The 27,177-nt window shown below is 49.9% G+C and overlaps 1 protein-coding gene across 2 annotated transcripts in view; it reads left to right on the top strand.

Annotated features, from left to right (window-relative positions):
* GALNT10 (polypeptide N-acetylgalactosaminyltransferase 10) overlaps positions 1–27,177 on the top strand; it is a 139,154-nt gene that overhangs the window by 100,743 nt on the left and 11,234 nt on the right. For both annotated transcript variants that reach the window (XM_080922995.1, XM_080922996.1), the window contains 3 exons: positions 18,233–18,418; positions 22,588–22,771; positions 24,862–24,979. In XM_080922995.1, coding sequence (XP_080779121.1) covers positions 18,233–18,418; positions 22,588–22,771; positions 24,862–24,979 — 488 coding nt within the window. The remainder of the gene's footprint in view (positions 1–18,232; positions 18,419–22,587; positions 22,772–24,861; positions 24,980–27,177) is intronic.

Raw genomic sequence — 27,177 nt, forward strand, 5'->3', positions numbered from 1 at the left:
GGTGCTGAGAACTGAACTCTGGTCCTCTGAAAGAGCAGCAAGTGCTCTTAACCACTGAGTCCCTACAGCCCCAGGAAGTTGTTTGTTTGTAGGTTTGTGGCTTTATGCTAATTTTGGTTTCCATCTCCAGGGCCAGTAGAGGCCAGGGTGTTCTTGGTTTTTATTTTGTTTGGGTGGTGGTGGCCAGGATTTGTGAACAAACACAAATTGTACTGACACCCCCATCCCAGAAAACTTTCAAATTCTGTCTCACCATAGCCAGTCCAATCTGGCCAAGGGTCTTACAGACTCTGTGTCTCAGGGAGAGCTGTCACTCTCAGGGTCCCGCTTTCTAAGGGGGATCTGCTGGGGTACTATCAAGGAGTAAGTAGAGTCTAGACTGGGCCACTGGGCCAGCTTTCCCTTGCCTTTCTCTGCTTTCAGAAGTCTCTGCTGAGCCCCAGTACATTCCAGGCTTTGAGTAAGGCTTTAGGAATGCATGAGGTAGAAGACAGGGCCATGTCCCAAGAGGACCTGAGACTCTACAGAACACTACAAGAGAAGAATTAGCAACTTGAGCAGAAGTCAGAGACGCAAACACACAGAGAAGATATCAGTGAAGACACATTTGCCCTGGAGCTATGGTGTCCTTAGAAGACTGACATACAAGCTGGGGAGATGGCTCAGTAAAGTGTTTGCTGCACACACGGGGACCCGACTTCATTCCCTAGCATAAGAGTCTGGGTGTGGCAACACGTGCCTGCAATCTTAGCACCGAGGAGTGGAGCCAGGAGGAACCCAGGGGCTCATTGGCCAGCCGGTATCTGAGGCCCGTGTGCTCCAGGCTCAGTAAGATGCCCTCTGTGGTGGTTTGAATGAAAATGGCCTCCATAGACCTAGAGGGAGTGACACTGTTGAGAGGCGAGGTCTTGTTGGAGGAAGTGTGTCACTGGGGCTGGGCTTTGGAGTCTCAGAGGCCCAAGTCAAACCCAGTGTCACTTCCTGTTGCCTGTGGATCCAGGTGTAGAACTCTCAGTTACCTCTCCAGCACCGTGTGTGCCTGTGGGCCACCATGCTTCCTGCCATGGTGATAATGGACCAAACCTCTGAACCCTAAGCCCAATTCAGTGTGTTCCCTCGTAAGAGTTACCGTGGTCAAAATTTTACTTCACGGCACTAGAAACCCTAAGGCAACCCTATCTGCAAAACTAAACTGGCGGAAGGTATTTGGTGTTGACTTCTGGATGCCACACGTGTATACGCACAGAGAAAGTCAGCACACACACATTGCCTTGCTGGGCGGAGGGAACTCAACACAGTAACAAGCTGGGAGCACTCGGAGCTGAAGTGGTACTTGGATCTGGGACATTTCCCGGGCACCTTCTGCCATCATACTTTCCCCACCCATCCCCCACCCCTGCTCTGGTCCATTTACCAGCTGTTGTTTCCGTTTATCTTTTTGTCACCTCCCGGCCAGATTGCCAGCTCACTGTGATACTGCTAGTGTGCTCGGCTGGCACATGTCATCCACGTGATAGAATGAGGTGTCCCTTAGCACCGCATGGGACTGGGGTGAAACAGACCAAGGGCTGAGTGCTGCTGCAGGAAGGAGTCAGGGAATCTACCCTCAGGAACAAGCCGGGAAAACACACACACACACACACACACACACACACACACACACACACACGTCCATCCACAGCCCCAGTCCGAACCACCCTCATTCCTGAGCGTGCACATCTGTCCTGTGCTGTCTGATGGCCCTCATTCCCATCCCTACCCCAGGTCAGGCAGCCAGGCTTCTCCGGCTCTGAGAACACTTCTCCCACCCGGCTATACTGCCTGGGAGGTCTGAGAGCCTACATGCCAAGCCACTCACTGGTGGAACCCTTGTGATTTGGTCCCTGGCCCCAGGCTCTGGGCCAGGCACTGCCTCTCCGACTGGAAGTGAGCAGTCACAGGGATGAGGAGCCAGGCTCAGTGGGAGTGGGCAGGCCTCAAAAGTTGGCCGGCCTCATGAGCATTCACAAAATTTAAAAAAAATTTTTAAAAAACAGAAACAAGAAGGGTTCGAAAGAGAGCACACATTGCTGTCAATGAAGCTGCCTCTTGGGTCCTGGCTTGATTTTACTGCAACCATCTCTGCCACCATCACTGCCCACCCCAGGGATAAGGTGGTAGGTTGCTACACTTCAGGTGAGGCAGATGAGATTCCGAGGGTTGGCATCAAGTTCATCAGATGAGTCCAGGCACAACCATGGGTTTGGCAGGAGAAAAGCTTGGTGTGTGAAAACTGCCTACAAAGGGCCTGTTTCTATGCAATGCACACAACGCAAGAACACCGGTGTCCTGTATGTATACTGGTGTGCGTGTGCGTGTGTGTGTGTGTGTGCGTGTGTGTGTGTGTGTGTGTGTGTGTGTGTGTGTGTGTGTGTGTATGCTTATTTTATGTGTATCCATCTTAGCAGCGGTCTGGATGGTGGCCTCTGGTCCTTCCCTCTTCCTTTTACCCATTCACTAAACACCTTTGGTCTGTGAGAACTACTTGGTGAATTGTTCTCCTTGGCTTAATAGCTTATGTTCCTTTCAAGGTCTTAGAAACAGCCCCACAGACCTCCTCATCTAACCTTCAAATAATTAAATTTTGAGGTTGTTGCCAATATTTAGAAGCCGAGAGAATTAAAAAAAAAAAAAAAAAAAAAAAAAAAAAAAAAAAACCTGGGTCTCTGGCTCTCCTCGTCCCATTGCTGAGCCTACACCCCCAGGAGATTCCCGTTAGATCTGGGGGCTCCACTCTAACACTGTCCCATATGTCCTCGAGCTGACCTGTGCTAGAAACACTTGGACTGCATCCGCTTCTCAAGCCCCTCAGCCCAAGCATTGACATTCGTTGTTAATAATTGCTCAGAATCTACTGAGCCTGGCATTTGGCTAGCCCAGGGCCCAGGACACTCCAGAATGCGATCCAGGGGAAGACTGGGAAGAATGGACTTTAGATCCTGCTTGCTATACTTAACACAAAAGGAGGATGAAGACCGGAGTGGCCAAATGCAGCTCCCAACATCTCTGTGACCTGCCCAGTGTTCTGAAACTGGAGAGCGTCTCGAGGTCCTGAGACCTCATCCTTCCTGGCTTTCAGACAATAATAGTTTAATAACTATCAAATAGGTTTTCAGTCTGTCAGTCACTGGGTTCCTACTTTGCAGACAAGGATTTGGAGACCTAAGTACAGAGCTGGTCTGTAGAGAAAGGAGGTGCTGATCTAGGAATGCGGCTCGATTGATCATGTCTGCCTAGTTAGTGTACAAGAAACCCTGAGTTGGATCCTAGTAGCACATAAACCAGATGTGATGACACATGCCTGTAATCCCAGACCTTGGGAGGTGGAGGCAGGAGGATCAGAAGTTCAGGTCATCCTTAGATATGTACCAAGATTGAGACCAGCCTGGGTTCCATGAGAAATGAAAAGGGGGTAAGGGAGTCTGCCTGGCTCTGCCTGAATCAGGGACGCCCCCTCCCATTCCTGCATATGCACCATGGTATCTCCCTGGATACTTGGGAAAGTTACACCCATTTTCCCCTGGCATGGCTGTGGGTCCCAGAGTAGTAGACTGGAGCCACATAGCTAGCCTTCACCCCTCTTCTTCATTCATTCTTAGGACGTCACCCCCCAACGGATTGTAGTGGGGCTCCCCACACTGCTCTTCCCGGAGCATGTGACTCCTCCACCCCATTACCTACATGGCCTTCGGAGTTCAGGGCTGGTTTTCCTGCTTTCTGCCCACGCATGTAAGATCCTTCCCACGAGAGCCTGATTAATCACTCGGAGTGGAAGGTTACCAAGAAAAATATGCCAGAGCGTGACAGGCCATTAGTATTTGTGTTGTAGGGAAACCAGTAATCATCTTAATTGGCACTCACTTTAGAGCGGAGAGGGGCTCTCTTGATCGCTCTCTCCTCCTTCATACACCCTTAGCACCAGGAAAATGCACCTTCTCCACTTCCACTCACTGCCACGGCCTCGGTTCGCCCCGTGAATGCTGCTGGGTCATCTGAAGCGACTCAGAGGAATAGGGCCAGTCAGAGGTGCATGAGCTCACCGAAGCAAGCCTGCCTATGTCCCTGGACGTGTCAGACCTGTGGCTTGATGGTGTGCCTTCCAAAACACAGGTGTTCCCAAGGCCCGGGGATAAATGAAGTCTGCCTTTGGGGACCCTCCTCCCCGAGTCTGTGATTTCCACCCAAACCCAGCTGGACTCTGAACTTCTCTCCCTTTCTCTTGCTTCTTCCCTTCCTCCTCCCACTCCTTCATCTCTGATCTCCATCCCTCCTCCTTAAGCCACCTTCCCATCTTCAATGTGGGTGGGACCTGCCCCCTCTTAGAGGGAGGGCCTTACTCTTGTGTATCACCCCAAACCAAGATTAGTGTGTCTTAGACATCTGGGAGTCTACTGCTCAGTTCCAGCTTAGAGAGACAGGCATGTGTAAACCATTAGCATATCTAAGGACGGCCACTGGGACGTAGCTTTTAATCCCAGTGTATTAAAAACAACAAAGGGCTAGAGAGATGGCTCAGTGGTTAGGAACACTGACTGCTCTTCCAGAGTCCTGAGCTCAATTCCCAGCAACCACATAGAGGTTCATAACCATCTGTAATGGGATCCAATGCTCTCTTCTGGTGAGTCTGAAGACAGCTACAGTGGACTCATACACATAAATAAATGAACAAATGTTTAAAAGAAAGGGGGGGCTGGCGAGATGGCTCAGTGGTTAAGAGCACTGACTGCTCTCCCAGAAGTCCTGAGTTCAATTCCCAGCAACCACATAGAGGTTCACAACCATCTCTAATGGGATCTGAAGACAGCTACAGCGTATTCATTAAAAATGTTTTAAAAAAGAAAGAACCTAAAACTTCATCCTCAGGAGAAGGTGGGTAGCAATATGGCCAGGGTGGAATGAGGTGTCCAGGTGTGGTGGCACACACTTGTGACTCCAGAATCTGGGATGCAGAGGCAGGAGAGTCACTTCGGAGTCAGCCATGGCTACAGGAGCAAAGCTTGAGAGCAGCCGGGATAAGTGAGGCCATGTCTGAACTGCATAAACAGGGTTCTGTCACGTCGCGTGGAAAGAGCCGGTTGTCACACAAACACACTGCGGGGGAAGGGCCTAACAGAGAGAGGGAAAGAAAGAGTTGCTTCGGACTGCCCCCATTGGAGGCAGTAGAGTGGCCGAGGGTTGAGGGTGATTCCCTCCTTGACTGTGCTAGAACACTCAGACCAGAAGCAACTTGAGGGAAGCTGAGGCAGCACGCTGTTTACTGGCTTGCTTCCCCCGGCTTTCTCAGCTCCTTTATTTTTTTTATACTTCTACAGCCCAGGCCCATCTGCCCCAGAGTGGCATCCCCTACAGTGGCCTGGGCCTTCCTACAGCAATAGCAACTAAGAAATTCCCACAAGCCACTCTGACGGAAGAGGCAGTTCCTAGGTTGAGGTTCCTCTCCCAGGTATGTCTAGTTTTGTTGGGGTTCCCCCTACACACACTCACAAAAACTATGACACTTTGATCTGTGGTGTTTTGTTTATTCAGGGAGTGCTTATTTCTTCGATTGGAAAGTGGTAGTCTTTGAGAAAAGAAGGTAAATGATCCAATCACTTACTTCCCAAAGTTTGCACCATGGCCCCCACTCCTGTGAGGGGAGTGTCGTAATCCAGAAAAGAGCATACTGGATATTTACACACCTTTAAGAAGCACACCCTTTCCATCTAAAGCAATTACGAACAACTCGCTCAGTGCATGTTAATGAGACAGATCATTAGCGAAGGCTGTTGGTTTCCAGTTCCTTGGATGCTCAGAGGGTCTAGCACTCTGTGCCCTAATGCGAATATTCTCTCTTTCCTAGAACAGCACACAGTGAATTCCAATACAGCCAGCTCCAGTGGTCTCTCCTTTTGTGGACCTGCTCCACACTGAACCCATTACTCAGTGTCTGCTAATCTTTGCACACATGCCAACAAGCAAAGGAAGCCCAGTGGTTAGAAACACAAGCTTGGGACTCAGACTAACCTGGCCATATGTCTGCTCTGCCCCTCAGCTTCCATATTCCCGTATCCAACTTGGGGTGCAATGAGGATCCTGGAGGATGCTTTGTTCTGTGTCTAGAGACCAGGGTCGCTGTGAACAGAAGTGCCTTTCTCTGTAGATATGGTCTGAACTTGTCATTCAGCTATTCTTACCTGTGCTGTCCTGGGCAGTGCCGACCAGGACTGCACAGTTTCTCTTCACCTTAGGGACATGAAAGGCCAAGCAGACCATAAGCAACTAAAGGAAGCCACTTGGACGGTGAGCTTAAAAAGTGACATTTAATTTCTCTTGTGTGCCCTGTTTTCCAAACGGGAACGTGCTTTACTAGTATAATGCTTTCATATGCACCCCAGAGGACAGCCAGGTTAACCACAAGAATAAGGTCTCAGTGACTGGGCGGTGACAAGCTCTGGGGCATTAACACTGTGGAATCTTGGGTAACTGTTATGTACCTGAGCTCACATCCCTGGCCTCTCCTGATGCTGGCTGTCTGACTAAAATAACTGGGTCCCTAGATGGGAGGAGGATCCCAACTACTTCTTGCTACGGTGCACAAAGGGCCTACAACCCTCCTTATTTGGATCTGATCGCCCCAGCTCCATCTTCTGATCTTAGAGCCCACCTCTCACTAAGATGGGAGCACTGGCCATTAGGGGAGGGTTTGCATGCGTGTGCACATTCATACCTGAGTGTGAAACAAACCAGAATCCCCAGGCGTGCAGCTCACATCCACAGGAGTCCTGGACCATCCAGTCAGAACACACGGAGCTCCAGCCCGCATCACCTTCACACACAGCTCCTCCTCCAGCCACAGCATCCCCCTGGGCAGCCCTGATGTGTTTTCTGGCCTTTGACAAATTAAAGCAAGCCTAGCACTGAGAAGTGCAAATTGCTCACAGCTGGGGCAGAGAGACAGCTACAGGGGTAGGTAAACGGGTGCCGTTTATGAAAAGGAAAACACCGTCTATGCTGATGACTGGGTGCCTCTCTGAGGAGCCTTCAAATTACAGGAGTCAAGCTTCATCTGGGTTCCTCCCATTCCTGGAGCGCTGTGTAGAATCTCACAGTGCCAGGGCTGGAGAGAGCCTTCAAGCCCTGAAGTCCAACCACGCATCCAGCATCTGAGGTAGGGCTAGGCAGTTCTGTCTCCGAATGGGTTACAATGGCAGAAGCTCTTATGTGAACTTCCTTCTTTGTCCACTGAGCTTTAACCCCCTGCAGTGGCTCTTCTGGCTCCTGACAGTGTGATACCAGGACAGCGCCTGAGCCAGAGAGCACAGATGTTCACACTGAGCGAATTCTCTACCTCTCCCTGTGTTGGTCTCCTTGTCCTACAAACCGGGGCTGTTTCTCACGTGGCATAATCCTAAGAACAAGAAGGCAGAAAGGGAAAGGACCAACTAGATCTGCAAGTACTGATCTCGAAAGGAGACTATGCCATACTGCCACTAATAAGTAGGAAAACGGGCTTCGGAAGGAATGTGCACAGGTCAGCATCAGTGCGGTCTCTCAATTAAAACACTCGCCGTGGAGGAGGCTCGTGAGACTCAAGGCTAAGGAGACTTACAAGGCTTAGGAAATTACACAAGGCCCCCTCCCAATGTTACAAAAGCAGTAGCAATTGCTAGGGAGGAGACTCCGGTGGAACTGCCCCCAAGCTGTGAGGAGACTTCCAGGGATGTGGCTTTCTTGATTTGTCACTCATGCTGGTCACCTATGCCCCTGTAACTTACTGGTTCATGGAAACAGACTTGGAGAATCGTTTTGTTGGTTCTTTGTTGGTGTCCTATCAGAGGTCAAGAGACATTTATTCATGTCTCCTGGGGGTGGGGATTCATTTTGAAAAGCACTGGGAAACTAGTCGGAAAATGAACTGTTGGATTTGGCCATCTCTGGCAGGGATGACAAGTGTGACCAGAGTGGCTTGTGTGTCACATGCACCGCACACTCGACAACACAAGAAAGTGACTGGCTAAGTCCTGCTGGACTTTCCTCATGTCGTGACCTCTCATCTGTCCACACCGTGTCACTCGAGGCCACTCCAGAAACACAGGTGGCAGCCTCCCTGGCATGCTTTTCTGTCTTCCTCTTGGTGACAGGTGAGCTTTTAAGGTGCCTGTCATATACGGGGTCTAAAACTGTAAACGCAGACGGCAACAAAGAAGGATCCAGTCAGCACTGAGCACCAGCCCTCTCTCAGCACCTTCCATATGCTAGGTGCCGTGAGGGACATAAATCACCCTGTGCGCAGCCCCCAAGAAACCTGTGCAGGGCAGGAGCACACATGTCCCCAGGGACTGTGAGTGAGCCTCATCTGGGGATGCTGCTGCCTTGGGAAGCACTTCGAGCATGAATATGATTGCCCAGGACAGAGACACGGAGCAGGATGCTTGGAGCTGAGGGACTGGCAAGAATGAGGGACTGAGGTGAGAAAATGTGGAGTGGAATCAACACGGTGGAGCATGAGATTCAGGGAGACGAGGCTGGAAGGGTGGGTGAGAATGGCGAGCCCCAGACATTGCTGAGAGGCCTGGATTCGATGATACCACATGAACTGTGGTAGCGGAACAAGAGGCCAGAGGACTCCTGTCTGTCAGATTAGTTTCTGGGAGGAAATTTGTAGAAGCAGCCAAAACCCTCAAAGTTCCTGCCCTAGTATTACTCAATGTAAAAGTGATCTGAACAGTCCAGATACTGTGTTGGCTTGGAGTTGTATGTGTGTTTGCGTGTACGTGTGTGTGTGTGTGTGTGTGTGTGTGTGTGTGTGTGTGTGCGAGCAGAAGAGCGTAAGCATTCATGTGCATGAAGTGTGTATGTGTGCATACATGAGCATTTATGTGCATGTGTGTGTATGTGTGCACATATAAGCGTCATCGTATGTGTGTCTGTGTTTGTAGGTGCAGTCATGCCACAGCACACCTGGGACGGTCAGAGGACATCCTACAGAGGCCACTTCTTGTACTATGTGGGTACAGGAGATGGAACTCAGGTTGTCAGGGTTGGCAGCACCTTTACTCCCTCAGCCGCTTAGAAAGCTGCGACATGCGCTAGGCTTTTTCTTTCTATGAACTGTGTAGGAAAATCCCCGCCGGAGGCACCTTTGCCCTTCAACAGATGAGAAGCTGACAGGCCAACCCGTTGCCGGAATGGAATTTTCTTTTCCTTTCTTGATAGCGCTGTGAGTGATAGGCGTGGAAACCCACATCCTTCCTGAAACACGGGTTACATGTTACATGTTACACTTGACGTCTGTCAAGTGGCACGATTTAAAAACAGCCACCAAGAGCCTGATTCCCTGGGTGGGCTGCCACTGGGGAGGGGCTCAGCCAATTGGTGGGGAGTCACTTTCAGAAAACAGGGCATCATTAACTCCATCAAGGTGGCTTTCAGAGTATTTTTATTTGATGTCTGACTATTAAACAGATTTATGCTCCTGCCCACCTGCTGAAAAGAGACGAAGACATTTAGCTGAAATTAAAAATGCAGACAGGGCTGTCTGTCTAGGTAATAGCAGCACTCTCAAAGGGTGACTCATCTTGTGTGGAGTGAGGACAAGCCGTTCATTTGCATGATGAAGTGCTTCCCAGTCCCCGGAGCTGGCTGGAGGGTGCCCACTGCTTGAGGAAAGAGCATAATTCATTCACAAAACCACCAAAGGCATGCTGATATCCCAGTCCCACTGGAACTGTCTGCTGTCCTGCTGCCCCTCACCTCCCCCCAATCTTTGAATTTCCCTCCAGAAGCAACCAGTACAATTTCACCCCAACTTCTCTTCCTGTTTTCTTGGCCCCATCACCAGCTACCATCCAAAGCCCATTTCATACCCAGACAAGATACTCACCAAGGAGACTCGGTGGGTGGAGCATCTTCCACCCCGGTATCTTTTTCCTTGACTCACCCAGTAATCCGTGTATCTCGGGGCTGTGCTGTGTGCATTCACTTGGCTACACCAGAGGCTGTTTTTGGTGCTTTGGTTCTGTGCTCAGTCGGTAAAGTGTTTGCCATGCAACCATGAAAACGTAAGTTCCATCCCCAGAGCCCGAGTAAGAAACCAGACATGGTGACACACACGTGTAATCCCAGCACTAAGGAAGCAGAGAGAGGCAGGACCACTGGGGCTCATAAGCCAGTGAGAGACCCTGTCTGAAAACAGGGAAGATAGCTCCTGAGGAACAATGCCTGCACATGCATGTGTGTGCATAACACACAGACAGACAGACAGACAGACACAGCACACAGCATTCACTGATGAAGATACACAAAACTATGACAGTTACAGGACAGTGGTTCCTGTATCCTTGGGAACTGGACTCTTGGAGCCCAGAGGATACCAACATCTGCAGACGCTCAAGTTTCTGATTCAAGATGGTGTGGCATTTACATAGAACCTTATCCTCTGTCTCCTGGAAGTTGTCTCTGAGTTGTTGGGGGTAAGGGCACTTGCTGTCAAGCCTAATGACCAGAGTTTAATGACCAGGACCTACATGGTGGAAGGAGAGAACTGACTCCTGTAAGTTGTCCTCTGACTCACACATGTGTGCAATGGCACATGTACATGGACGTGTGTACACATGCATTCGTGTGCGCACACACACACAAACATATTTTTTAAATAACTACCCCTCCATCGTTTGTCACACACGGTACAATGGATATCTTGTGTGTAGTTATTAAGCCTTGTTACAGTGTTCCCAGTGTTAGGCTTTATCCTTTCTTATTCAGGAAATAATGACACGAAAAGCAAGTCTGGCATGACCAGAACAGATGCAATTGATCTTTCTAGCATTTTCCCCATACAGTTGAGCAAGATTGCATCGCCCATGGATCCAGAGCACTGACTATAAAAATGCTTGGCTCCATCTCTTCCCTTCTGTCTTCAACTCAGACATTTACACACCGAAACTATTGCGGTTGTTACCTGTCTGTAAGACCACGGTTGTGGCATTACATGGAAATCTTTGAAAAGTGGTCGTCTTAAGGTGACTAGGTGATTTGTAAACTCTAAGACCTTGAAAGGCAACATGTGAACCATGTTACATAAAGAGACATCGAGCCATAATTAAAAGGGGGGAGGGTTCCAACCAGATGTTCTGCTGGCCTTTAACAAAGAGCTTCTGCCCAATTCCCACAAATCTGCGGTGGGCTTAATGCTTTCCAGCCTCCAAGACAAGAGGCCTGCAGATATAAGTGTTTTCACTTCTCTGCACACTTTCCAAGCAGCCGCTGTGGTGGGAGGAAAACTCCACCATCCCCTCTAGAGCCTCAGAGAAGGAAGAGGTCCATTGTCATTTCTGAGACCTTGAGTCTGTAAGAGATATGTCAAGGAATGGCCTGTTGAGGGAAGCAGGTAGGGACAGCCCTATCTAGATATGACAGTGGACACCTGTGTGTTCTCAGAAGCATGGTCATCATAGCAAACTGGGGACTGGCGTTGTAAGATGCACCAGCCCCGGAGTCATAGCTGATGCAGAAGACCACTCTCTCAGGATCAAGCGTAGTGTCTTATCACTGAATGTGCTCCAGGCTGGAGTTCTCTAGAGAGTAGCAATGGACCCATTCAGGGAAGCAGTCTGCGGGGTCTTCGAGCCCAGCCGGTTATCAGAGCAGAAACACAGAGGTGTGGAGGGAGTACATTCCAATGTGTCAGTTTTGAATGTCATTTCAGTGTTTGTGTGTGCCCACACATGTATCTGCCTGTGCAAATTTGTTAGGGTTCATGGGGTCGGGGTGGGCTCATACATATACATGTGGAGACCAGTGGTCAGCCTTGAGTGTCATTCCTCAGGCACCAGCCATCTTGGTTTTGGAGACAGGGCCCCTCAATGGCCTAGAGCTCACCAATAAGGTTAAGCTGACCGGTCAGTAAGTGTCAGGGATCCTCCTGTCTCTGTTTCCCCAGCTCTGGGATTACAAGTGCCTGCCACCACATTTGTCTTTTGTGAATAGGTCTTGGGGATTGAACTCAGGACCTTGTGCTTACTGGGTATGTATTTTACAGACCGAGACATCTCGCAGCATCCCCTTCCCCAAGGACTTTCGGGGTCAATCTTAACAGAGTTCTTCAGAAACACCATTGCTAAGCCACAGCTGTGTCACCATTTCCAGCAAGCACAGGTCGCGTTTATAATGCTGCATGTCCTAAGTGTCGATATGTTTAGACTTTTATGAGCAAATGCGGGCTCTGGTCAGTGCAGAGCTCCATTGCTTCCCTCTGAAATTCTCCAGTATCTTCCCCAGTGGCGGGTCACTTACCTTTCCCACACAGCAAACGATGCTCCAACATATTGTCACTTGCCAGAGCAAACGAAGGACATTAGACATTCGAGCAACGGAGGAATGGAGAAGCTGTTCAGTGACGTGGTTAAGAAAGCATGACACCTGCCTCATTCCAGGCTACTAACTCCCAGCTGGCTGAACGGAGCTTCATACAGGACTGGGCTGATCCTTCATTTCCCCATATGGGGTACAAGGGGGGGTGTCATAGGTGACACCTTGGGAATGAAATGGCACATGACCATAAAGGTGAGGGTCCACTGCTCCTAAAAGTATTTTCTTGGGTGAGAAATACCTTCACATCCAAAAAGGACTGCGTAGGATGCCTTCAACTGCTGGAGCCCTCCTCTTGCTCCAGAAGTATCACTGGTGCCTCAGGCACTCTGAAGTTGATGAGTAGACACTTCTGTTCCTGAAGATGAGCTGCAACTTAGAACACAAGAAATCCAAGCTGAGCCAGGATGTCATGAGACGCAGAACATTGACAAGTACACCAAGGACGGCGTCCACCAGTATGGTGGCCACTGGTGGCCTAAGGACTGTCTGGACAGTGCTTGTTTTCCATCTCTGTGTCCAACCCAAGCAAGGGACATACAGACATTCCAGGTGCCACCTCAGACGGTGTTTCTGGTTGGAAGCAACAGGCTTTGAAATTCAGATATAGTCCAAGTGGGAATTGATTCTACAGCTCAGAGCACCAAAGACTCCCAGAGGACCGAAGGGAATTTGAAGCCATCTTGAGCACTTAGCCTGCTGCTGTATAACCTCAGATCAGGAAACTTTTCAACATGAGACAAAGATGATGTCCTGTGGCCACTTCCCTTGTGGCATTGACTGGAAGCCACGGAGAATTTGGCGGTGACATGTGTAAGCCTCTGGCTTAGTGCTGGGCACAAAGGACACCTAATAAACAGAGAGTCTACACAGCCTGCTTCACTGAGCTTGTGGTTCAAAGCAGAGGGATGTGGAACCTGACTCCCAGGGAACTGCCACCAGCCAAGGTGGGCGGCTTTGGTCACAGAGGTAGAAAAATGAAGCGGTAAGAGAGGAAGATGTGCAACTTCCACCTCTGGCCAGCTGCACGCAAGAAAGGCATGCGTGTCTGCACAGACACACCTGGAAAAGAATGTGTTAGTAAATAAGGGGTTAGCAAGATGACTCAGCGTACTGCGGTGCCCATCAACCTATGTACAATCAACAGGACCTGAATGGTGGAAAGGGAGAATTTGTACTCACCAAATTGCCCTTTGAGCTCTTTACTTGCACCATAATGTAATCTCCCTACCCTGCACACGCACACACACACACACACACACACACACGTGTGTAAATAAATAATTTAAAATGTTAATGAAAATATTAAAGAAAAAACTTTGGGGAGGGAGGGAGAAGGGACACCGCTAAGCTGTCTCTAGCAGCCATCAACTCACGTGGTTGAGGGTGTTGTCTTTCCTCAGCCGGCCCTCATTTCCCTCTTGCTGCCTGTCCTGATGGTAACACATAGAGGTCTGCCTCCACCTTCCACTGAATGTATGACCAGTTTCTCTCTAACAGGCCACCGGCCAGTGGCTTCAAGCCCACCTTCACCCAGTGTTAACTGCCCTGAACTGAGTCGATCTGCAGAGACTGTTTCCAAACGGTGCCGTGGCCACGGGAATCGAGAGTTGGGATTTCAGTATATCATGTTAGGGGGGTGCAGTTTCAAATCAGCCGCCCTTCTGACCTCAGCTCTCCCAGAGACTCGCCTGTAGATCCAAGAGCATGGGGCTAGCAAGATGGCTTAGCAAGTAAAAGTGCCTGCCACCGCACCTGACAGCGTGTCTGTCTAGTCACTAGAACTCATGAGGAAGGAGAAAACCTGTCACATGCACACCCGAGCTGACTGATCTGTTCCCTCACATAGTAGAGGGCAGTGGAGATGGGCTCCGGATGGTGGACCAGGGCAGGGGGACAGGCGTAGGTAGGCAAGGAAAGGAATTTTATAACACAGAACTTCTGAACTGGAAGATAGTCCTGGCATGTTGACCCACTGTGTGAATCTGAGTCATTAACTTCTCCAGCCCTCTCAGTTCCTCGATAGGGGGTGGGGTGAGTGACAAAAGTGTTAGTAGGCATCAGGTGAGAGGTGACATTAGTCTCCGTAGACCTGGCGTTCTAATTTGTAACTGTTTGCTGAGCAAATCACATCCCTGCTCTGAGCCTTAGTATCTTCTTCTGTAAACAGGACGGCTAGATACTAGCTATCTGAGGTAATGCATGTGAAGCAGGGAGACCTGTGTGTGTGTGCCCGGCTCAGCAGGTATCCCCTGTCCTTGTCACCATGGTGACCATCGTCCTTATTTGCAGTTCCTTTTAGCTCCAAATCCTGAGACCTTCTCAGATGTCCCTGTGCAAGGAGACTGGCAAAATAAGGCAGCCCTGCTTTGAGTAAATACACCTTCTCATACAGACAGGAAGCAGTAATTGCCCCTAAATAATCGTTCCAACTGTACCACGGGCTGTCGAAGGGCCCTAATTGGCCCATCAGTAACAAGGGCAGCCATCTGCATTAGGGTGATTTAGCGATGGGGCCCTGTGCACGTGAGGATCTCAATGATTACACGGGCAGAGGTGATATTTCTCCCTCCTCAGGAGCACTGGCGTGTGGCGCAGAAGATAATCTCACTCCCAAGTTAACAACCCACTGGTTGAATGCAGCCCCGAAGCAGCAGTGGGCAGAGACCTAATGTGGCTTTCTGCTTTCCTCTTTCCTCCGAGAGACTGTTCTAGAAGAACACCCTCTTGCTGTGTGTGTGGGGGGGGGGTCTCACTGACTGAGAGCAACTGAAACCAAGGCTTGCTCTTTGTGGGATCTTAATATCCCCAGTATATTTTTTTCAGAAGAGAAGAGGTTTCTGGAATCTTTTTTTAAAAAAAGATTTGTTGATTTATTCTATATAAGTACACTGTGGCTGTCATTAGACACACCAGACAAGGCATTAGATCTCATTACACATGGCTGTGACTGGGATTTGAACTCAGGACCTCTGGAAGAGCAGCCACTGCTCGTAACCACTGAGTCATTTCTCCAGCCCCGGTTTCTGGAATCTTAAGTCCATATGGCCCACAGCCCCCCTGAGAGCTGTTGTAAGTGGTACCTGGGGTGACCTACATGATCACATGGTTTCACACGATCTCAATGGGGGAAGACGCCTCTTACAACACACTAATTTCCCCTACATCAAGAGAAGGGCCTCAGCTAGCTTCCCAGGTCACCTGTTCTGACCGATCTAGTTCACAGCTGGAAAGACAAAACTAAAACAAAACAAAACAAAAAATTAAGGCTCGACTCTATTTTTGTTATTGTTTGTTTGTTTGTTGTTATAAATGGTACCAATTGTACATTTATAGGGTTTATATAAATACATCTTTAAGAACAAGCATGGGAGTGTGGAGTTAGCTCAGTGAATAAAAGTGCTTACTGTGAGAAAAACTGAGGACCCAAGTTCGAATCCCCAGCACGCTTATAAAAAGCCAAACATGGCTGTGTATTTCTGTAACCCTAGCTTTGGGGAACAGAGGCAGGTGGATCCTTATGGTCCATGTTTGTAACTTTAACTTTTCAAAGCTTACTTGACCAACAAGCCTTGTACAGCAAAGCTCCGCAAGCAAGCCAAGCTCAGCCTCGTCACAGTCTGCTGAGTCCCATCTTCACTCCCTCCGAACAAAATGTGCCCTCTATGCGCCTTGCCTCAGCACATGCATCCAATCAGCCCGAGTCTGTGGAGTCTTGACAAAGGCAGCTCAACTATGCAATGTAAGGCCGACCAATACATGCTCACTGTTAGCAAGGAATCCTTCATCACGAGTCCTTTCACGAGTTTGCTTTAGCAGAACATCCTCTCTCCTGTGTCTGCTTCAGCTAAACATTCCTTCGCATGTTTGCCCCAGTAAAACATCATCCAGCACAACTCAATTTTCAAAGAACCCATAAGTTTACACTTCAGTATTGTTCAGAATATATGTATACATGCATGCATTGTGCATGCATGCACACGTATGAAGCACAAATGTGTCTCTTTTTTTTTTCCTTCTATCACATGGTCCCGGGAATCAAACTCAGGCTGTCAGATTTGTGGCAATCACCTTTATCCGCTGAGCCATCTCTGCGGCCCCTCACACTGATTTTTAATTACTACAACTGTACACTAAGTTCAGTCACTGAGGAGATGACCAAACATGACTCTCCCAACATTTTCTATTCTGAAACACCTCCGCTATTCTGGGTCCTTTGTGACCATATGCATTTTAATAGAAGTCTGTTGACTGTCACTTCTGCAAAAAAGACACAGTGATGCCCACAGCTTTAATTCTGCTGTCACTAGGAACCCTGATCCCTGAGAATGGGATGTCGTTCGTCTGTCTTGGTGTTCCATGTTTTCCAGCCATGTTTTGTGTTTTGTTTTTGTTGTTGTTGTTGTTGGGTTTCTTGGTTTTGTTTATTTCTGTTTGTTGTTGAGACAGGGTTTCTCAGAATAGCCCTGGCTGTCCTGGTACTCACTGAGGCTGGCCTCAAACTCACAGAGATCCGAATGTTAAGATTAAAGGTGTTCACCCAAAAACTAACGAACATCAAAAGAGACCAACAGAAAGGCTGGGACTTGTTTTTATCTTATATGTTTGCCTAAATGTGCCTATATGCACTGTTGCATGCAGTGCCCTTGAAAGCCAGAAGAGGGCACTAGCTCCCCTGGAACCAGTAGAGCCTTCATGTGGGTTCCGCTGAACATTGATCCGGGTCCTCTGCAAGAGCTGCAAGTGTTCTTAAGCACCGAGCCATCTCTCCCACTTTGTCACATTCTTTGTAGTATTATTTTGTGTCCCCAGCCGAACCACCTAGAACTCACCCAGTCTCATCTGATCTTGGAAGTGAAGCGGGGGCAGGGGTGGCTAGTACCTGATTGGAAAACTGCCCGGGGATATCAGGTGCTGTAGGCTTTTACAGAATAAACTATTTCATGTGTGCATGAGGGTAGGGGAAAGGCATCATGGGTGCACCAAAGGGCAACGGTGGGAAGCAGAGGACAACCTGAGGGACTGAGTTTCCTTCTCCCATGTGTGTGTCCCAGGGATTGAACTCCAGTCATGAGGTTTGGTGGGAAGTGCCTTTACCCAGTCAGTCATCTCACGGGCCTGAAAGAAAGACTTTAATACTTATTCGGGACAACTAGCCCATGGTAGAATAAACAAACAAGAAAAGCTATTGTATATAGTAGAAACTGTCTGCTCCAGGTTGAGGGGGATCGATCTTTCTCTCTCTCTCTCTCTCTCTCTCTGACATCTACATCTGTGTCTCCTAGGTGATTTGAATCTAACCATTACACCCTCTCTACTGCTGCATGTTGCCTGCATCCTCAGGACTCCCCGCCCCCAACCCCCTCCCCTCATCTCATTTTTCCCACCGAGGACTTAGTAAAGCACCTTACCAGGTTGCATGGCCATCCCTGAACCTGTCGGTGTATCCGAGGAATGGAGTGCAGTGATTGGCTAGGCCTGAGCCACATGATCCTCCCACTTACTTCAGGGGAAGGAGGTCAGTTGGATGGATGAAAGGGGGGGGATGGTCAACCTCAGGAAACAAGACTTTCTATCAGGAAATGAGGGAACTGACACTAGACAGACATAAACAGCTGCCTGAATCCACACCCTTCCTTGCATGTGACGTTTTTTATGTTCCAGCCCTGTTGCATCACTGGACCTCTGTGAGCCTCAGTTGCCCTGTTTGTAGATGTTGTCCCCTGCCCTTCTTGGCTCTGTCTAAGACCCGTGAGATAGTGAACTGGGAATCGGTGCCCAAACTGTCACAGAGCAGTCCCCACGCAGCCACTCTGACCCACCTCTCCCCTCCGTCTCCTCACAGAGCACCTGAAGAAGCCACTGGAGGACTACATGGCCCTTTTCCCCAGCGTGAGGATTCTCCGGACCAAGAAACGGGAAGGCCTGATAAGGACCCGAATGCTGGGGGCTTCGGCCGCCACCGGAGACGTCATCACATTCTTGGATTCACACTGCGAAGCCAACGTCAACTGGCTCCCCCCTTTGCTTGGTAAGGATCGGGGTAACCTGGAGTGGGTGGGTGGCTTTCCACTCCGAGGTGACACTAAGACTTCTGCTTACCTGGCAGCACCCAGCAGAACTCCAGGCTCCAGATGGGGGCTCAGTTCAGGTCTGTCCCCTTGTTTCATAGAGTAGGAAAGTGTCACCGTTTCAGAGACCAGACAAATCTCTCAGATTGCCCTAAGTCTGTTGAAGAGCAAACCAAAGCTTTCTACTATTGAGAGCCAACTTATGGGACCTGGGGACATAGCTCAGCTAGTAGAGCACTTGCCTAGCATGCATGAGTGTCTGGGTTCTATCCCTGCTGTCGCACTGCAAAAATCAGGAATGATGACAGACCCCATCACTTGGGAAGTGGAGGCGGAAGGGTCAGAAGTTCAAAGTCATTCTCAGCTAAGGCCACACTGGAATTCACAAGACCCTATCTTAAACAAAGGGACCAAATCGTGGTGGCTTCGAGGGAGGTGTCTTTATACTAAAATAGTTACTGCTCAGCGCCAACTCCGTGAGCCTGACGGGTGGCAGGGAAGAGCACCAGGCCTCCCAAGGGTGCACAGTATTAAACTGGTCCTTTTTTTGTAGCAAAGGAAACTGAAGTTGAGATGCTCGGTGGCTGGCTTGTCCCCTCAGAAAGTCACCATACGTTAAGCACCAGAGTTTGTTGTTTTCCACAACTCCACACTGCTTCCAAGGTCCCTTTTCCTCTCAGACACCCAGGAGGGAGGCATGATCCAGAAACCTTCCCCTGAAGCCGGTGGATAGCGTGTCAAAGAAAACCAGGTCAGGACAACCTACCCAGAGGGAGGCAGTAAGCAGAAGTCTCCAGGCAGACAGCTAAGATCGGTGTTTAGTCAGGGCTGGGAGTCATGGCAGGGCAGGGCCAGGGCAAGCTGTGAGGTTACCACCCTCAAGAGGAAAGTGAACTCCATCTCAGAGGTCAGGGGTCTGTGGGAGGTAAATATTAAAAAATGTAAAATGTCATCATGTTACTCTACCACTGGCTACTCTCTGGCCCCAGTGGTGGTCTCGCCATCATGGCTAATCCCGGCAGCAGCCACCTGTCTAGTTCCACACCAGCCCCATGCAACGACCAAGCATCTTGCGGTTCACTTTCACCAACCCCCGTAACCCGCTAAAATCAAAACTCTTGAGGCTTGTAATTTGTCAGTCAGATTTATATCAGTAAATTCTCACCCCACAGAACAACAAACTCAGCCAATTGATGTTAATATAAACTGCCCACGTAGATAAGACAAACGTCCTATAATCCCTTATAAGATATTCATAGCTACCTGTGGCTATTTAAAGTCACGCAGGGCTGGGTTGTCCTTCTTCTCCTCCATCTTTCTCCTTCTCCCTTCTATCTCTCTGCCCTGTCTCTAAAGTTCTCAGCCCGCCTTTCTTTTTCACTGCCCAATCACAGGCCCTGCCTTTTCTTGTGCCTGCCCTCACCTGCATATACACATCAATCTACGGGGGTCAGACATGCCCCCCATGATGCCCCAGTCAGACCCTCTACCCCAAACATGTAGATTATGGCAGTCCAAGGAGCCTCACTAGTTTTATTTGCAGGCTTTCGTGGTCCAGAAACCACAGCAGTAAATGCCCCTGTGAGGGTGAGAACCGAAAGCCAGCTACACACAGTCCCACAGGATCACCCAGCCGGGTTTCTTCCTGACCTCATCACTAAGAACTTAGTGGATTATGTGCATCTAATAATCATGCCCAGGGATCTCACTAGGCTGAAAGGAAGACCAGAATTTCTGGTAAGCTGTATTTAATTAAACCAAGCAGTGGCCTGCATCTACCTCTCATTACCAGAGGAGAGGGAGAACATAAAGCTTCAGCCTCAGCCTCAGCCTCAGCAGCCCCTGGGGGGGGGCAGCCATTCTCTCCTTTGGCGAGAATGAGGTGGTGGACCACTGAGTTGAGCTTGTCTAAACAGCCCTTAACTCTGTTTCTATGGAAATGCATGAGGGCTATTTTCATCCTCCGAAAAAGAGCATCCCCTCTTCCTCTTTTTTTTTTCCCTCCCCTCCAGTAGAAACACAAGAACTTGTGTAGAGAGCCCAGCATGGCTTTTGTCTGTGACTCCATTAGCACATCCATGCTTGGCTGACTCCGCCCTCATTAATGATGAGACCTTGTGGAGCTGGTGAGAAAGTGAGGGAGCTGCTCAGAGCATCTCTTCACTGTAGTCACAGTCCTTTCAGCTTTGAGAGTCAGTCTTACCTGCATTTCTCGTGTGACAGAGAGGACACAGGTACTCACAACGGCTGTTTTGAGTGTCCTGCAGCTGTGGCCATAGAAACTGGGGAATGCCAGCACCTCAGAGACCCGCAAGGAAAACAAAACTCTGAGGCAGCAGCCAGCCACGACCACAGCTGCACGATGAAAGGGCGACATTGGGTGTGAACCTGGGCGTTCAGCTCCCAAATTCATACAGTGACACAGGCCCCTGCCATGCAGCACAGTGACACAGGGTCAGCTGTCAGCCATCACTGGTGCCGATGAGCTGTGGTAGTGAAATGTCCACAAAGGTCTTGAATAATCAGGATAGGAACCCCCTCTCCAGATCTTGGCCCCAAGGTCCCCAGGAGTCACGAAGACACTCCCACACACGAGAACGTCTGTCCGCAGGCAGATGGAAGCCAGGAATTCTGACTCAGTGGGTGAAGAGAACAATAGAGGGGTAAAACGAGTCCCAAGTGCATCCAGTGCTAGCCACGCTACTGTCCATCTGGGATGCATGGTGCAAGTGGCATTTCTGTAACTCTGGGTGTGTGTGTGTGTGTGTGTGTGTGTGTGTGTGTTACAGCTAGTGCATGCTAAACAAATGCTCTACCACTACCCTACATCTGCAACCTCTGCAACTATTTAAGTCATGTGCCACAGTTAGAAATGAAGTGGCTGTCTCGATCCAGTACAGCTGTGTGCAGACAGTAGGGCTAACTGTAACCTTTTCCTGTAACAGAATCTGCTATCTATAGGGTCACCGTTCTCCAGCCTTGCACGTTGCATGCTTGTATTGTACACACACACACAATTTCACCACTCACCTACCCACCTGTAGGTCATGCCTTCAGACAAAAAAACAGGCACAAATGCTGTTCTGTGAAGGATTCTGTATGGCTTGATACAATGTGGGCCCAGCCCGTGTCTAGCCTTCTAGGGCCTGCATTTTGAGTCTGGAACATGACCCATGATCCCTGACCCTGACCAACAGGCACAGCCCATCTGCCCCTCGGGGCCGATCATTGACCCCACAGTGGTTCCCCTGAAGCAGTCAGAGCTCCCTGTGGGAAGGACATAGGGTGTCTCAGACCAGCGCTAGGATCCTTACGGTAGATGGGCACAGAGACTCTCGGGCATGCAAGAGACCAGAACGTAGACTGGGTCAAGGCCCCTTTTGCTGTTTAAAATCACACCATGGTGACACACTCTGCCTGCATGCCTTCCTGCTTGGGAACCTAGGACTGCCAAGGTATGTCTGCTCCCTTCTGCTCTGTTTGCTGTTTAAAAACTCAAGCTGAGGGGCAGGAGAGACGGCTCAGCGGTTAAGGGCACCGGCTGCTCTTCCAGAGGTCCTGAGTTCAATTCCCAGCACACACATGGTGGCTCACAACTGTCTTATGGGATCTGATGCCCTCTTCTGGTGAGTTTGAAGACAGAGACAGTGTACCCCAATATATAAAGTATAAATCTTAAAAAAAAAAAAAAAAAAAACTCAAGCTGAATTCTCTTCCTGGTGATCACCAGTATGGGTGCCCATAAATAGTCAGGGAACCATAAGTCACTATCAGGGTTTGGCAATGAGGACCATGGCAAGGCCAGAACAGGGGTCCTTATAGAAGAAAATCCGTGCCTGTCCATGGCAGAGCCATATTCATAGCCTGTGCGTTGACACTCTCAAATACCGTGTTATCTGAGCCTTTTAACAACCTCGGAGGCACTTCACAGTGTTATCTAAGCCCTCCCACCCCACCTCACAGAAGAGACCCTCGGGCTTAGAGATGCAGTCTAAGGACCTGCTTCCTATGTGCTGCGTCTGGACGGAAGCCATGGTCATCCTGGGGGTTGTTCAGAGTAAATGCCCTACAGAGCAGGAACAGCCCTTGGCTGCTCCCTCCACTAATGGCCATCTCTCCGCCCCCTCAGACCGCATCGCTCGCAACCGAAAGACCATCGTGTGCCCAATGATCGACGTCATCGACCACGATGACTTCCGGTATGAGACACAGGCCGGGGACGCCATGAGGGGCGCCTTCGACTGGGAAATGTATTACAAACGAATCCCAATCCCTCCAGAGCTGCAGAAGGCTGACCCCAGTGACCCATTTGAGTAAGTAAAACTGGCCTAGACTCACACTGTAGAGACCAAGTCTTCACTTATCCTTTGTCCAGTACGGGGAGGGGTTCCAGGGTCCTGAGCCCACTCAGAACCCAGCACCAAGAATCTAACAGCTACGAGTATCCAGTTCCCTGACATCCCTTTCTTCATCCCTTGGACGTCCCACACATACAGAGCTTCTTCCTGCCAAACAGCCTTGTTGCAAGTGCAGCCGCTGTCCTAGACCACCCAGAGTGAATGTCACCTTAGGTGACACAACAGAAGTTGAGTGAGGGGTTCCCATCCCACTGACCCTTGCCTGTGGCATCACCACAGTTCACTCCTAGGAGGGCAGGGTATAAGGTCAGTAATTAGGATCTGCAGCTTAGAGATAGGGTCAAAAGCCAGCTGTGAGGCCAGTGGCTCTGAACCGTCCCACAAATTCCCTGGGAGTGAGCCCCGCCCCCTTTGAAGGTGAGGACACCTAAGTACTTGCAGAATAACCTGTAGTCACACCCTTAATAATGTCCCAGGGATCCCCTACCCCCTGCATGCCTTGTCTGAAGGTCCCATTAACCTGCCACAAGGAAGGTGTCTTAGTTAGTTAGGGTTTTACTGCTGTGAAGAGACACCATGACCAGTGCAAGTCTTATAAAGGACAACATTTAATTGGGGCTGACTTACAGGTTCAGGGGTTCAGTCCATTATCATCAAAGTAGAAATATGGCAGTATCCAGACAGGCATGGTGCAGGAGAAGCTGAGAGTTCTACATCTTCACCTGAAGGCTGCTAGCAGAGTACTGGCTACTGGCTCCCAGACACTGGGACAAGAGTATTAAAACCCACAACCACGCCTACTCCAACAAGGCCACACCTCCCAACAGTGCCACTCCCTCGGCCAAGCATATACAAACCATCACAGAAGGCTTAGGAGACACATGGTTAGGTGCAGCCTTATCCCATCAGTCTCTCCCATGAGTCCTGGAGCCAAGCAGGGGCATAAGGGCTACCTCCAAGCATGCTGGCATGAAGGTTTGGATTTTCAACAGACTGGGGCGCAGCCATCCATCCTGATAGAATTTCACACAACAGACATTAGGCAGCTTCCACTCGGTGCTACCCTTTGTGAGGCTCCATGGTTTCCTCTGGACCCCATCACGTTATGCCCTGACCACCTCTGTGCACCCTTTCTTACTCCCTAGTCGTGCCCCCTTTCTCACCCTCAGGGCTGGAAACAGACACAGCCTTCCTTAGTGTTCTTCTATTTTTTTTTTTTTTAAGATTTATTTATGCGTGTGAGTACACTGTCTCCGTCTTCAGTCACACCAGAAGAGGGCAACAGATCCCATTACAGATGGTTGTGAGCCACCATGTGGTTGCTGGGAATTGAACTCAGGACCTCTGGAAGAGCAGTCGGTGCTCTTAACCACTGAGCCATCTCTCCAGCCTTCTTGTCTGTCCTTCCCGAGGCAGCCTTTACTATTTATACTGTCTGTCTCCAGGAGCCCTCTGTGCCAAAGCTCAACACAGCTGTCTCCCGAAGGACAGTGGTTTGTCTCCTGACCTCTCCAGCACCCACTTCATGAGTGGCATTCAGTGACGAATGAATGAATGGAGTCCATCCTTCCTCCCACAGTGATCAGAAGGATTGAGCTGGTGTCTGTGGACAGTACAGCCTAGGAAACATCTGCTGATTCAGTGAGAGTATCCTCAAAGGGTCCAGATGCTCTGGCCCAGAGGCTGCTTCCAAAGGCTTGGAGAGGGCCCAGAAAAGCTGTGTTATTTCCCCATCTCTCTAGAAGGTTCTGCAGCCCATACACACAGAAGACAACGGTTCAGTCCCTGTAACTAAGGGGAAGGCTGGACCACATGGCTATGCTGCAGCTGTGAGGCCTGTGGGGAGGAGTTGCTGTTGCTGCTGCTGCAGATCTCACATCACAAATACTCTCAGGCGTTTATGAGAGGATGTGGCAGGCAAGGCCAGGTCCCTGCCCATGAGACCTTAGAGTCCCCAGCAGACAAGCTCAGTTTCTGGGGACGCCAGCAGCTGGGAAGCAGGGCTTCTGACTACGTGTCCTCACACCGGGCCCCTTCTCCAACAGATCTCCCGTGATGGCTGGAGGGTTGTTCGCCGTGGACCGGAAGTGGTTCTGGGAGTTGGGTGGATACGACCCTGGCTTGGAGATCTGGGGAGGGGAGCAATATGAGATCTCCTTCAAGGTGAGTCCTCTTCTCCCATGTGCAGCTGCCATGGCCTCTCTGATTCTGGAGTGGAGAAGTCGGGAACTGGCTAGCTACTCTCTGTGGTAGAGGCAGTGAGAGGGCAGAAGGGACCTTGGCATTCTGGCATTTGCTCCTTCTCAGCGTGGCGAAAGGCTGTGCCAGGGCTTCCCACCACCATCCGGAAGATGAAGACAGACAAATGTAGACCTCAGGCTATGTGACCTTACAGATGCCCAACCAGGCCTGCTTGGTTACCTTTGAAAGTCCTCCCTCTTGTGTGTGTCACAGCATGAGGTAGCGTGGCCCACAAGATGGAAGCTTCAGCGGAGGAGTTGGAAAGATCTCAGTCCAAGTTCTAATCTAGTCAGTGAGCGGCTTTGGCTTTGACCGGTTCTGATCACTTGTCCAAGCTTTGCCTCCTCAGCTGAATGAAAACTCGCACCCCCTGCCTGGCTCCCAGCCCAGCCCCCACCCTCTACACACATACACAGACCCAGGAAGGTTGACTCAAAATAACTAGAAAGTGCTTATTAGCACAGAGCCTGGGCCACAGCCAGAGATGAGCGGCAGACAGACATTGCTAAAGATAACAGGAATCGATATTTACTATTGCCTCTGGGTCGGCCTGGATCCAGCAAGCTGCCCGACGGTGACTGTGGAGGAGTTAACTACTTAAGCAACTAGTTCACCACTTGTAATATGAGTGTGTGTTCTATTCTGTATTTGTGGGGTTCTCTTCGGGCCCCGGGAGAAGAAGGCTCAGCCCCTTGGAGGGAAAGAATATCTTATCCTATGCTCTTGAGACCCATGAGGACCGGTACCAAGGGCAGGTGAGAGGACTTAGGTTAGAACACCCACTGCCAAGCCTGACAGCACGTTTGTGCACACGCATATGCACACACATGCACAATAGAACCAGCATTCAACATGAGCTGCCCCTGGCTCACAGGTTCCCAACCCGTGAGGGACAACCGGCACCATTACTGGGCTGAGCCTCGAGCTTCAACGCAGCAGCAGTCTGGTGTCAAGCATCATGGTGAAGGACCTCAGGACTGGGCTCAAGTGGTCCGTGTCAGGCGCCGGAGCCGCCGCTTCCAGCAGCAGCTGTGTGGGCTTGGACCGGGATGTTTCCCCTCACTGATCCTGAGTCCCAGCTTCCATAAAATGGGGTTAGTGGTTACGTGGCTCTCAGCCGTTGTTGAGAATTAGTGAGACCATGCTTGCCAGGGGCTCTTTAGGAAGAGTTCTACAAAAACATTCCCATTATCAAGTCACCAAGACATCAGTATCATCTACAGGACCCGACGCTCAGTCTAGACCTTAGGAATACAAAGAGCTCCCCAGAATTCTGCCCAGACATTTCTCCAGTGTAACAGAGAGTAGTCTCCATCTCTATGGGTCTTTGGTGCTTTCCCCTCTGAGAGACCAGCCTCCCAAATACAACTAATGTTGGTAGCAAGGGATAATGCCTGGAGGATTTAGCAAAAGGTTCTGCACCAGCCAACCAGGACAGATGCCCCGGAACAGTACAGCTCCAACCCTAACAGTGACTAGGACCCTGCAGCACTTCACACGTGGCGTTGTGAGGGTGATGGCCACTGTTACACCCACCTCACGCTACACAGTCTTCAGTGATCGGGCCAGGGCCTGAGCCCAAGCTTGCCAGTTCCAGAATCTACATACTATGTAGCCCGTTGAGAGGAAAAAAGCAATTGGGAGGAAAACTAGCCTAAGAAAGTCAGCTGCATTCGCTCACCCTTGCTTCCTGAGATTTTGCCTCTCCATGGGATCATTCCTATTTTCCTTGGTGATTCTTTGGGCTCCCAGTGAATAGAGTGAGTAACAGTCTAAGTCAGGAGTAGTGAATAAGGGACAGGAGATGTGGCTTAGTGGGTGAGAGCACTTACTGTTCTTGCTGAAGACCTAAGTTCAAATCCCAGCACCCACATTGGGCAGCTCATAACCCCCTCTAACTCCAGCTCCAAAGGATCAGACACCTCCTCATGGCCTCTGTGTCTACTCTGACATGCACAAATGCACACACACATACAAAAAAATTTTTTTGAGACAGGGTCTCTCTCTGTATGGTCCTACCTGTTCTGAAACTCACTCTGTATGTAGACCAGGCTGGCCTCAAACTCAGAGATCTGCCTGCTTCTGCCTCCTGAGTGCTGGGATCAAAGTCATGTGCCACC

Source organism: Micromys minutus (assembly GCF_963924665.1).
Source record: "Micromys minutus genome assembly, chromosome: 10".
Taxonomy (NCBI): Eukaryota; Metazoa; Chordata; class Mammalia; order Rodentia; family Muridae; genus Micromys; species Micromys minutus.